This window comes from Nannospalax galili, unplaced genomic scaffold (assembly GCF_000622305.1).
Source record: "Nannospalax galili isolate Female #2095 unplaced genomic scaffold, S.galili_v1.0 scaffold27, whole genome shotgun sequence".
In the NCBI taxonomy this organism is placed as follows: Eukaryota; Metazoa; Chordata; class Mammalia; order Rodentia; family Spalacidae; genus Nannospalax; species Nannospalax galili.
The window spans coordinates 3,509,487-3,523,934 of NW_008357993.1; the positions used below are offsets into that span (position 1 = coordinate 3,509,487).

Genomic DNA, 14,448 nt, shown 5'->3' on the forward strand with positions numbered 1-14,448 from the left:
AAGAATGTTTCCTATGACCTCACTGAATTGTGTTCGTTTTTATATCTATATCACATGAATTTCCAAATGTGTTTTAAAGATCTTAAGTAACAGATATAATTACTTTTTTATTTGTTCATCAAGTTGTGTAAGTAAATGGAAGCCTAATTTTAAGAACAAAGGCATACATATTTCCCAGTAGGAATTAAAGTTACTTGCTAGATGTTTTCTACTTCAAATGGTAAGGAACAACACTGAATTGTGTTCGTTTTTATATCTATATCACATGAATTTCCAAATGTGTTTTAAAGATCTTAAGTAACAGATATAATTACTTTTTTATTTGTTCATCAAGTTGTGTAAGTAAATGGAAGCCTAATTTTAAGAACAAAGGCATACATATTTCCCAGTAGGAATTAAAGTTACTTGCTAGATGTTTTCTACTTCAAATGGTAAGGAACAAAGTACTTTGGCAGTGTTGTAGCCATGGCTCTGACATTATCACCACTATTTCCAAACTGAATGGGCTGGGGCAGACAGGGTCAAAGAGATTCAATGACCATGCCCCCACAGCACTCTAACACAGCTATACATCTATTTCTTAACAACAATTATTTCAACATACATGCTAAAAATGAAAATACTGGCTGGCATGTTATAAACTATTGCTGCTTTTTCCAGCACTCCTGACCATTGTCTGTGACCACTAAGACTCTACTGTTTGATAAATTCTCATGAACAAAACTAACTTGGGGAGGAAGGGGTTTATTACATCTTACACTTCAAATGATAGTCAGGAGGAACTCAGGGTAGGAACCTGGAGATAGGAACTGAAGCACAGACCACAGAAGAACACTGCTTACCAGGTTGCTCCCCCTGGCTTGTTCAGCTATCTCTCTTATACAGCCCAGGCCCACCTGCCCAGGGATGGCACTGCCCACAGTAGCTTGGGTCCTCATACATCAATCAGCAGTCAAGAAAATGCCTCACAGACGTGCCACAGGCCAATCTGATGGAGGAAATTTCTCAATTGAGGTTCCCTATTCCCAGATGACTCTAGTTTATGTCAAGTTGACAAAAAATTTAGTAGCACAGTAACAGAGCATGAAACTACTATTAGCTGAAAAACAGACTGGAGCAGATGAGTGCTTACATTCTCTGACCTTTGAGCATGGCAGTATTCTGAAAAGATCACAAACACTGTCACATGACAACTCTGGAACAATCACACTCAATTAAAAGAAAGAATTCCTTGAGCAATCCAAGAAAGATTTTGGACTGTGTATGTACAATGCATTAAGGTTCATAGCAGATATAATTAATTCCTTCTTCATCTTTAATGTATAAAGAAATAAAACAGTGAAAATACAGTGGAAGGTTAATGTATGAATGAATTAACAGTTATTTTTCTAGAAAGTTTCTAATTATATAATATTAACACTTTGGAACTTTTATTCATTAATGCATCCTTCCATCCACCTATCCATCCATTCATCCATCCATCCAGGTATGTATCAAATTTTTCATTAATATTCTGCTATGTGAAAAGTACTTAGAATGTTCAGAGAAAATCTTCACTAATTCTTTCCCACAAAATACAGATCAAATTGCACAAAAAGTTGAGCATTAAAAGGTCAGTTCAAACACACAAAGTAGGTAATTCTTTCTATAGTAACAAAAATATCTGCCTATTAGTAGCAATTAGTATGCAAGACACAACTATTATAATTTCTAAGCATTGTTTATAAAAGAATTTAATACTACATTAGAGGTCATTTCCTTTGTACTATACAATCTTATTTTAGAAAGAAGCGGTTTCTGTATATGAAGCACAGAAGTAAGTGACTGTCAGCTTTCAATAACTTTAGTTCCTCAGATACTGCAGTTCTTCTCCTCAGAGTCAGTATATTGACATTATTAACCAGAAATCCTAAAGAGTTATCCATTTAAGTAAATGATAAATTATGTTAATTTGTAAGTTCTAAGACCAGACATTCCAGCAGGAAAATGTGACCATCTGTAAATTATGAATACATTTAACTTCACTTATCTCTCTAAATCTATGGGTTTGTGAACTAGGATACTATTTACAAAATATAGTTCTTAAAAGTCTGTGAAACATGGTAAATTAAATGCAAAAGTCCCATTCCTTCTAAAGTCACATTCTCATCCTTTCTTGCATTGCAAAGTTATTGTAAAATGTATGTGCCAAGAGGAGTGCTCCTCTATCCATTCCCTCATGGTTGTATTGTTGGCACTAGGGCAGTGCTCAGCAAAGAGCAGGCTCCCAGCAAAAAGGAAGCTGTGAGGCATACCTTTTATTTGGCTCATTTGAGTTGAAGCAGTAATAGATTAGAATTACAAGACAAAATAAAATTAAATACTGAACTGTGTCAATTCATTCACATGAATTTATGAAGAAAAAATACAGGAAGATCATTTAAAAGTCTCTGTGAAAATGTGAAGTCATGAAATAACTCTACTTTTTCTGAGCTTGGTCTCCTGCCTGCTGTGTGAAATCAGTACAAGCTGGGATTGAAGAAGAGTGTAGAGATGACAACAGTCCCTAGACCATGAAGTGCAATAGTTTGAGAATGCATCATCCCAGAGAAGCATGGGAGATAAGAGCTGAAAAGCATTGCCTTATCTCTGCAAGGTTAGCTCTCAGTCAGCATTTAAGTGGTTTTAAGTTTTGCTTTATAACCAAGATCCATATGGTTAATTGAATCATACAAGGAAGAAAATAAGAAATGTCTCTAAATACATAATTAAAATCTTTCGTTTGCTTCACAGCCTTTGCCATCATCTCTACAAGGCTTGACTCTTCTTCATGTACTGTCCATGTGGTACTGGACAAATTACTTTTCTGAAAAAAAAGAGTTTCCCAAGAGTTAATTAATTTGTGTTTGTGTGTATGTGCATATGTGTGTGTCAGTGCACATGCCTTTTGCACACAGAAGTCAGAAGAGGGCAATCAGATCCCTCAGAGTTAGAGTTACTAGCTTTTTTTGGACACTTGGCTTTGTATATCATGTTGGAATCTGAATACTGGTCCTCAAGATTGTGCAGCAAGTACTCTTAACTGCTGAGCTACCTATTCAGCCCCTCACAAAATACTATTTTGTGGCTCAGTTTATTCTGCTGTGAAGTGGAGATAAATGATACCAACCTAATTAAAAATGAGGAGTAAAGCAATCAACACATTTGACAACAGTGGGCACTCAATGTGTGGCAGCCATTTGGGAAAGCCTCCTTAGCCTCATCCTCTGAAAAGTATGTCACCATGCCCAAAGATTGGCTTCTCTAGATCTGTGTAACAATGAACCTGCACACACCTCTCTACCTAGCTATGTTGTTGATTAAAACAAGGTTAGATACTTAGTGTAAGGTAATCAGCTAAATTCTGCCAAGAATTTGAAATATGAACTCATACAATCACCTGTAGGGGCTAAGCCTACAAGGGCCCCTTGACTCAATTACGATTTTGGAACCCTCTGCCAATGGAAAATAGGAATGTAATCTTTACAGCAAGCAGGAAATGAAGCGGCAAGACAGCAAGAAGAAATAGTAAAAGTCCAAATGTGCACACAGGGAGAGCAAAGAAAAGCTACCTTAGTCCCTCACTGTTTCCCACTTCCCAGGCTCAAGGACACTTATGTCTGGTTGAACTTTCTGTCCTTGATTTCTGGGAAACAGCCCTTGCTTCCTTATATTAAATCTACTATGGCTTCAGCAATTTCTGTTCCCTGTTACCAAATATACCTTAAGAGAAAATTAGTGACTCTAGTTAACTGTAATTCTTTGATGTACAAGAACACATGTTTGACACCCCAAATCCAAAATGTACTTGTAACTGACTAATAAAAGTCAGAAACAGCAATGAATAGGCAGTACCACTAATGTTCTCTCTATTATTTCTGTTAAAATAAAACAAGGGTAAACCTAGAAAAACAACACAGTAGCTTTAAATTACACTGTTTCCATTTCCTCTCCTTACTCCCAAGGTGTTACAGTTTGTTCACTAGCCTGCTTCAAATTCCTCATCAATACCTTATATATGCTCCATCTTTCCTACCAATAACTATATATCAAAGCATATTTGTCTTCTTACTCTTTACCTCAATCTCTCTGTTTTGTTTTCTAAGGAAGCAACTAGATACTTTGGTACATTAACCCAAGCCAACACATTAATTCCAATAAAGAAACATGAATATACCCACAAACACACACGAGAGAGAGAGAGAGAGAGAGAGAGAGAGAGAGAGAGAGAGAGAGACTGACTGTGGGTAAGTAGAGACTCATGTGGGATTTAATCATGATGCTCAAGTGAATTAAGAAACAAGAGAAACACCTTTCAGAAAGGTGTTCTTATGATATCTTTTATAAGATAATCACACTGTAGGAACAAATACCATATTGCATTAGGGAAAAAAGGTTAAAATAAAGGAGCATATATTTTTGAAACACTGAAAATAATCAAGCAGTTCTCTATGCATTGTAATAAAATTGATTTAGAAGCTAAAAATAAAATTTAATACATTCAAAATGGTAATCTGGATGTGAAGGCAATCTGGCTATGACATCTGTCAGCCCACTGATTGCCAGGGTTGATTCAGCTGATCAAGCTGGCCAGGTGGGTGTTGCCTTCCTCCCCCCATCACTCCATGTGTGTCTTTCCCAAAGCTGCCCACTTGGTTCAAGAGGATGACCAGTCTTTTGTCAAGGGTATAGGGGTAGAGAAAGCTCCCCTGTAGAACTGCCAAACAAGCTCTCAAAATTTAATCAATATTCGAACAAGACAATTTGTCATCAGTGCTTAGCCAGCTAACAAAGACGACCGCAGCTCTGCTAATCCTGTGTTTTTAATTAACAGGTAAAGCAGAAGAGGGTATCTAAACAATAGTGCATAAAATGAAAAAAACTAAGTGCTAATTAAACAGAAATGCAGTAACAAAGCACCACTGCATTTCAGCCACTGTTCATTAATAACAAGATCATCTTAGAATGTCTTCCTAAAATTCTACTTCCCAGACTTCAGCATTCTCTTGTTTTCACTTACGACCTTAAAAAGATGTCAGATGTAAGTTAGATGTAAGATAGGAAGTACTATTTGGTTTTTTGCCCCAAGTCTCTTAATGGACTGAAAGACCCCTTTATAGCAGACCCATATCCAAGAGTACTTAGAAGACACAGATTAGACTTGATAGGCCTTTAAAAAAGGGCAAATAATAACAGAATACATTAAATCGGGGGGATAAGATAGGGGTGGAAGAGAGAGGGGGAAATCCGAATATGATCAAAATACGTCGTATGAAATTTTCAAATTAAAAAAACGTTCCTTTAGCATGGAAGGCAGTAAAGTCTCCTACAGCGACCTTGTGTGACTCTAGCAGAACCATAATGCTTAGATTTACCTGAATCTATTCACTAACTTTTAAGTGCCAGGCATTATTTCAAGTTTTTGTAGTCAACCAAGAACATAAGCAAAAATAACTGCCATCCTAAAACCTTCATTTTTGACTAATACATTTTATTACAGTGGCTGATACTTAGTAGGTAAGCCCGTCTAACCTAAAAATCCCAAATTCCAAATGCTTCAAAACCTGAAAATTCCATATCTGATCTCATGTGACAGGCTACTGCCAAAGCACAGGTGTACTAAGTATACGTATAACATTACCTTCAGGTTGCTTGTATATGTTGTACATGGGACATAAATGTATTGTACGCTTAGATGAGGGTATCATCCTCAAGATATCTCATAATGTACATGCATGTATTTCAAAGTCTGGAGTTTTCAGAACACTTGTGGTGCCCACAGTTTCAAGCAAGGGAGATCCAACTTTACTAAGACTTGAATGAGACAGAGTAAAACACACAGGCACTGGGATGACAGGGATAATGTTCTAGCACAGTCAGTGCATATAAGATCTAGCAGTGGCCCTGCCACTAATTGTGTACATCAAGGTTTCTTTTTTGTTGTTGTTTTAGTTTTTTTAAGATGGTGTCTCTCTGTAGCCCCAGCTGCTTGGAACTCACTATGTAGACCAGGCTGGGCTTGATCTCACAGAGATCTGCCTGCCTCTGTCTCTGCCTCCCAAGTGCTGGGATTAAGGGCATGTGCCACCATGCCCTGCTAGGTCAAGGCTTCTTAAACTTTGTCCACAAGCCTAAGAAATTTTTATCTGACTTTGGTAATATAGGTGTATACATATACAAATCAAACATTTATGGACAATAATTCATAAAGAAATTTATTTTAAAATAATTATTTTACATATAATGTTATGATCTTTTTAAAATCTAAGCAAATTTGTACACTAATGAAATGTTTGTTTATTTTTAAATAAAGAATCAAATCCTGGCTGAATATCTGATACTGCAGGACACAGAATTTTCAATTATTTTTTAGAGTTGATATTTTGAGTTAAAAATTGTCAATGCTGAGAATGTTACTTCACATAAAAACAAAATGGCAGAAAAGTATGTTTAGGATCACTTCAAAAACTGGAAGTCCTGTCATAACCTCAAGCTAAAATTTATTTAATAATTTAAAAATGCAATTCAATTCAGCAACTCAAATAGCAATTTTTAAAATCAAACATTTTAACACAATATAACCCAAAGATACACTAATCCTTAAAGGCTGAGGAGTAATAGCAAGAAAATATTCAATCTTCTTTTTCTGTAATTAAACCACTATGCTTCTATAAGAGCAGAAAACTTTTTACGGACAGTAGAAACTGCAATTCGTGACATGCAATAGTCTTACTTCTAAGTCTAGGTGTTTTGGGCAGCATTTGTTGGTGGTGTGTGCTATAGTGGCGTGTGCAGTGCAAAGTGTGCATACTGTGTGTTGAGAAGCAAGGCTTTAGTGAAATAATGCCATGCAATGAGGCACCTGAGACACCTTGCCCATTATGCATCTGATCTGAATTAATTTTTGGTTTTTCCTTGTTAGAACCTTCCACTGTTTCCTACTTTCAGTGGTTCCCACATTCAGCCACAAGATCCTACAATAGTTTAGGAAGCTGGATCCAGACGACCATTATTTAGTCTTTCTTAGTCTCAGCTACATAAAGCAGTGTTAAAAATGTCTTTATGGAATATGTGGTAGATTATGAGATAGAATGAGCAAAGGTTCAAAACCACCAAAGAAAACATTCATTTTGAAATTTTTGTATTTTGCTTATTTGCTGTTGACTTATTTGTCTTTATCCAAATATACTACATACAATAATATATTTTAAACTATATTAAGCACAAAATGCCTCTCAGTACATTCAAAGCTTACAAAGTGCTCACATGCCAGTATATGAACTGTGGGTAAAAAAAAATAAGAGGAAAAGAGTCTCCAAGATCACTGTGAAAATATGGTGGGACCAGGACTCTGATGCCATCTGGGATCCTGTACAATAGGGCAGAAGAACACAGCTTTTAGAGCAAGTGGGAAATGAAGGCACAGACCAACAAGAAGAAACAAAGCCCACATGTTCACAAAAGAAGACAGGAAGATGCTGCCTTGGTCCCTCACTGCTGCCAAGCCCCTAATTCTTAAAATGTGAAGCCTCAAAATCAAGCAAACACCAAAACAAAACATAGAAAGAACATTTTAGATTCATCTTTGAAAGTATATATGCTTACACCTCATGAGAAATAACTGAACGGGGCCTTCTTCTGTAACACGCAGAATGAGAGGAAGAATATTGCTCCTTCTGGACAACCTCAACTTTCCTAATTTAGTTTTTCTACTGAGGTTCAAAAATAAACTTATACCTATACATTTTCATGACATTATATATTTTTCAGGGTTTTGTGAATTTTCCTCCAGTTATTCTTCCATTTTAAACTACAGCATATCAACTTAGGATAATCTGAATGTGCATCCCTGCCCCTTCTTTATCCTAGTCACCATGACATTGTATGCTTTTGATGAACATAATCCTGTGTAACCTTAGTCCCATCCCTTTTGAATTTCCCATATAAGAGCCAATTCTTTGAAATTTGCTGATTAAGTCACAGTATCCCACACAAAGCACTGTAACTTCATTTCTAATTTTCTTCAGTTGGAACATTCCGCTTCTACTCAACACACCCATCCATCAGGTCTCACTCAAACAGGGCCTTCTGCAAAACTTTCCTTGATTATTTGAATATTAGTGCAGTCCCCACACTAACAGGTCATATTAGATAATCTTTATAGTATTCCAAATGAATTGTATACATATTATCACAAAATTGATGATCTCTGCACTAATATTTGTTGCCATACCCTTCTAAAGTCAGGGACCACAAATGTACTGCTGGCATCCTACTAGCACAATCAAGTAACTGATTTGTGAAGTATTTATTGAGTGTTCCTGATCTCACATGAATCAGAGTATTTCGGATTTCATATTTTTCACTATTTGCATATAACGAATGGGACATTTTCTGGACATGACTCAAATCTAAACATAAGATTCAGTTATATTTCACATATACCTTATGTACATAGCATAATGGTAATTTTATAAAACATTTTAAATAATTTAAAACATGAAACAGTGTTTCATGGTGTGGGTTTTTCCACTTGTGTCATGATGGTGCTCCAAGCTTTCATAATTTGGAGCATTTTAGATTTCACATTTTCATAGTAGGAATGCTTAACCTGTCCTGGAAATAATGGACATATGAAATCCTTGATAAGATAAACATGATCTGCCAGACTTTAATTTGTAGACTTGTTACTTCATAACAAAATATGAACAAATATGAAACAGAGTCAGTACAAAATTTAAAATAAGAAAAAAATTACATTCTATCTCACTTTTCAAATGTTTGCTATTGACAGTGACATGGGATGGTGTGATGCTAAGTGATGGTCCTTCAACTCCCTGCAGATTATGATTTTTAACTAAAGCACATGGCAATGAGGATTATCCTTTTTAAATATAAAAAAATGGATATTCAAGAATGGTTATCCAAATCCAGGTTATTCCTTATTGTCATACTTATTTTTTCCTCAATAAAACATTGCTTTGCTCTCTTGTAGTAATTATATATGAAGAAAAAAGAAAAAAATGTTTCCCTCAAAAGTTAAAGATAATATTTAGAATCATTTTTACATCCTGAGTTCCAATGACCTCTAACTGGTGAACACGAAAATGTTTTTTAATTTTTAATTTTTTTATTAAATTTTTTTTCATATTGTATTTATTATTTTTATTTTATGTGTATGTGTGTATTGCCTGCATGTAGGTCAGTGCACCCATGTCATGCAATGCCTGTGGAGGACAGAAGAGGCTGTCAGACCCTGGAACTAGAGTTACGGACAGTTGTTAGCTGCCATGTGGGTGTTGGGATTCAAACCCAGGTCTTCTGCAAGGACAACCAGTGTTCTTAACTGCCGAGCCATCTCTCTAGGCCCCAGGATAAAAATTTTAAGTCATACAGAATTTAGAGCATATAATTTTTTCTTGTATTTTTACAAATTTTGACATGTATTTATTTCAGCAATATTTTGGGGTGTCAAAAATGGAACTTAGTGATTTTCTGCATTACCTGCAAAATGAAAAGAAATTTCAATCATGGTTCACATTATTTAAATTAATTTTTGAAATACCCTATTAGAAATTCTTACAAAGATGGAAAAAAGCCTTTTTACTCTAGTAAGTACTATATATTTTATGCTATTTCTTTGGTAATATGAGTTGAATGTATTTTAAGACTATAAACCAAGTCAAATCCACTGTGATTATGCTGTCCAAAAAAAAAAAAAAAATAGTTCTGTAGAATGGCACAAAAGAACAAGGTTCTACAATACAATTCGCTACTATTAAAAATTCAACACAAATGATTTATTTTCTTAATATAATTCCAAAGATTGATGTACTCAAATGGAAAGAAAAAAAATTGACATAAGTTTAAGTTTAAAGAGATACAAACGATCATCTGCTGTAGATACTAGAAAATTCATTTAGGAGTCATGATTAGCAAGGAAAATCGGAGAAGAGACACATTAGAATTCAGTGAAAGTGAATAGCAAAACAGTGTTGCTACTAGATTATTGCTAATAAAATCATATCAAACATTAAAAAATCTAGAAATATATTTATGAGAATAAAAACAAGATTATTATAGGCCAAAGATGACAAAGTTGGGGCTTATGTGTTAATGCTTGTCAGACATGTCTAATCAATTACTGATTCTTTGTAACAGGTCCTGGAATTCTTCTCAGAACACACCAGAGAGATTCGCTATCAATCACTGAAAGTTGGCATTAACAATGAGATCTGTAACACTGAGACCTATTCATCAAGCCTGCTCTCAGCAACACCGTTCAAGATATTCGGCTGGGAAACCCTGGCAGTGGGCAAGTGGTACAAGACTGCACATAGCCTGCCATGACTGTGGCCAAGCAAAGGCTGACTTTAAAAAACTTGTGAATGTATGAAAAATCTTAAAAGGAAAATGAGAAACAGTATTGTCGCATATAATGTCATGATTTGGATACAGGGCAAATTTAAATGCCAACTGCCATCTGTAGTCTAGAATGATTTCAATTCTGATGTAAGTCATTCACTTGTGGGGTAAGTAATCACAAGTAATAAGAAATTGAAGCAATGGCTTCCTCAAACATAGTACACCAGAAGTTAAAGATTATTATAGGGCACCGTGATTGCAAGTTCATAACCTGTTTGAGCTACAGAGTGAGCTCAAGGCCAGCCCTGGGGATTAGTGAGACCTATCTCAAAATAAAAAGTGAAAAGAAGGGTGAAGGATATAAATCAGTGGCAGACCACTTGTCTAGCATGTGTAAGGACTAGGTTCAATCTGCAGTACTGGGAGAAAAACAGACATTAAAATGATATAATTATAATTATTATAATTTTTTTTGGTCTTTTTGCAGCCTCAGCTTGGTCTGGAGCTCACTATGTAGACCAGGCTAGCCTTAAACTCACAGAGATTGCCTGCCTCTGCCTCCCAAGTGCTGGGATTAAAGGCATGTTCCACCATACCTGGCTATAATTATTATAATTTTAATTCATAAAATAATTTTAACTACTTATATTAATCAATGCCTTTAGCTAAAGATGTGCTAATGGTGTGGAAAAGACCCAAGACAAAATGAATAACTATTGTAGAGAATTTGATGGACAAAATCCTTTAAAACCTTAGCAAAAAAAATCAAATTTTCTTTACATAGAGCAAGACCATTTGTATTTATAACTTGTGTTTACCTCTAATTCATCTAAATTTAAATGTCTTTTAAGTCTTCACAAGAATCCTTACAATGTGACATGGAAGAAAGGCAGAAATATACTGGTGTGGTTTAGTTTTAGTTTGTCCTAATTTCTAGAGAAATAGTACCCCTACTAAAATGTAAATGTACAGCAAAGCTGAAGATAACTTTGGTTTGCTATAATTCTGTATCATACAACCTCCCCACAATGCTTAGGTAGCAATCTCAACAAAACATCAAGTCAAAGGCTGTACAATGAGAAACCCCAGGAAAGAGGATACTGCAATAATGGAGTGAGCTTGCCTAAGGTCTGCAGCAGCTCAGTGTGATGAGGAACTTCCTTGATTACACACAGTGTGTACTGTTTCCAGGGAATAAAACCCATAGCAATATCTACCCCATTTTCCTCATACACATACATTTGAGATCTGACACAAATTCTGCATTAGATCTTACGTAGTAGTATAGTCTCAGGTAGAGAACATTTTCAATTTCAAGTAACTAAAACCACAATTTATAAAGTAGTAAGACCAAGCCATCATGCAAAATCAGAAAGTTTTCTAAAATCTCCTTAAATAATCAAAACATCAAAATCTTTTACCCTTGGCCAACTTCACTGTCACAATTGTTTGTTACAGCATTATGCTTTTTCATGATTTTGGAAAGGAAGAATCATATAACCATATAACCATTTTTTAATTGTGGTGCAGGCCACTGCTGTTCATGATTACAACCAACCAATTCTAATCAAGAGGTGAGTCATTTTCTAATTAGGTATTCACCTCCAATAAGGAGTGAAACAAGTGTTTCTGTAAACTATATAAACATCTAGCAAAAGATAGCTTTCACACGAAAGCCAAAATGTATGATTTATGAATGAAATTTGCCATAATATTGTAGAAAATGTGTTAGTTTTCTAGCATTGTATTAATAAAAGTGACAAATGCTTAACATTTTCTTCTTACCTGTGTATGCAGTTTTTGCTCTCGAGGTATAACATACCAGCAGCAACGTCTAAGGAAAATTTCACTAACTGTTTGAGCTTCAGTTCATCCTTCCTCTTCCTCAGAAAGGAGAGGAAATCACCTCCTAGAGGAATTGACAAAGACAAAAGATAAATAATGACAGAAACCATATTTCACATACCACACACAATAATCAAAGATGTATGTGTCCCTTTGCCACTGTTTATACCAATTTGTTTTGTAGAAATTTACTAAGAAATTTTATTTTCTCTAATGATAAAATCTAATTATTGCAAGCTAAAACAAAAAGCAAATGATGTTAGTTTCTAGATTCAGTGATTAATCAAAAATTAAAACTAGGGGCTGGAGGGATGGCCTAGCAGTTAAGAGCACTTACTGCTCTTGCAGAAGACCTGGGTTTGGTTCCCAGCACCCACATGGTGGCTAACACCTGACTTTAACTTTCATTCCAGGGGATCCTACACCCTCTTCTGACCTTTGCAGGCATGGCATGGGTGCACTTATATACATGCATGCAAAATACTCATACACATAAAAGTAAATGAAATACTTAAAAAAAACTATTAAAACTATACTATCTCTGTAGTGTCAGGCAAAGAGAAAAAGAGAGTTCTGATTTTGATAGAATTTAGTTATTCTCTAGCATGCATGTTCCTGTATCAACTAGATCCCATGGATGTCTTAGAAAAGCTTCTTTAGAGATGGCAGTCCAGGACAAATATACCATGATCCAAGTAGCAATTCAAAATTTATAGTTAGCTTCATATGTAAAGTTAGAAAAAAGGTTAAATTTATTTTAATGATATATTTTCCTTATCCTAATATATCTCAAATCTTTGAAATACGACAGTTTTCACTTATGGGATGTGTCAGGTTATATGTAAGCTTTCATTTAAAATATTTGATCAACATTTAAAGTACATAAAACTTAGAACTGAAAAATAGATTCACATAGTGAAATATACTTAAACATTCTGAAAAATAAATCAAGTATCAATTTTTAAACTTAAATCAATTAAAATTAAATGAAATTAGAAGTTTAGTTTTTAGAAATTAAAAAAGTTCTGTTTTAGAAGCACTAAATAAATTTCTAGAGTTACATATGAACAATACTGACCATACTGAATAGCCTTCAACTTTGCATTCATTGTTTTGAAGATAAAAATAGGGCCTCATACATGCTGGGTAAGCACACACAGCCTCCTGAACACTGGGCAAGCACACACACTAAGCCACACCAGTGGCACTTCTGTTTGTAGAAACAGATGGAGGGTATATTTCTTTTCTCTCTCTTCTCCTCCTTCTTCTCTCCCCCTACCAAGACAAACCCAGGGCCTTACACATGCTAGGCAAACTCTCTACCATGGAATTCATCTGCAGTCTCCATTCACTCTTTTTAATTTTTTTTTTTAATTTTTGAGAATTTCACACTTGAGTATTATCTTTTCATTATTTCCATTCCTCCTAGTCCCCTGAACTCTTCCCATACACTCCTCCCTCTCAATTTTGTCTTTTTTAAATTATTGTTATACATACATAAATAAATTTATATACACACACAATGCACTGAGTCCATTTAGTGGTGCTCACGTGTACCTGTGTTTGGAGCTATCCATTTGGGATTAGATAACCTCTCATGGAGCTAGTCCCTACACAACCAAGTACACAGAGGTCATAGATCCTAGAGAAAAACCTACTTCTGTCATTATCTAGACCAATGTAAGTTCTTACTGTATTATAAATACATATCCTTATATTTATAGACAAATGTACCTTTCACCACTCATCAAAGAAACTTCTTCTTGCAACAGATGATTTTAAAGTTTCACAACAGGTCAAATGCAGAGAACAAGTGACTGCGAGGAGCCCTAAGTGACACATCTACAACTCAATCTCTACACCCAAGGCTCAGGGAACACTACAGAAGAGGGAGCAGAAAGAATGTAAGAGCCAGAGGGACAAGATACCTACTGCTATTTAAAGCAATCTAGACATGATAGGGAAGCTGCACCAATAAAATCTCCACAGTATGGTAATCTGAACAAGATCTGCATAATGACAAAAGCAGCTGACGTGCCACAGTGGATGGGAAGAAAGTCACAGGGTTCCCATCTCAAGATAAAGAGCTGCAGGCAATCAATGGAGGCCGAGAGAGGGAGAATTAGTTTTATCCATCCATTCTTAACAGGACACTAAAAGCTATGGTTTCCTTTTCTCTTTTGTTTGAGTAGTTTCTAGCACTATATAAATAAAAAAGTA

At 35.3% G+C, this 14,448-nt stretch overlaps 1 protein-coding gene across 7 annotated transcripts in view; it reads right to left on the reverse strand.

Annotated features, from left to right (window-relative positions):
• Positions 1-14,448, reverse strand: part of Fer (FER tyrosine kinase) — a 512,255-nt gene that overhangs the window by 90,378 nt on the left and 407,429 nt on the right. For all 7 annotated transcript variants that reach the window (XM_029557642.1, XM_008856015.3, XM_008856016.3 and 4 more), the window contains one exon: positions 12,169-12,292. In XM_029557642.1, coding sequence (XP_029413502.1) covers positions 12,169-12,292 — 124 coding nt within the window. The remainder of the gene's footprint in view (positions 1-12,168; positions 12,293-14,448) is intronic.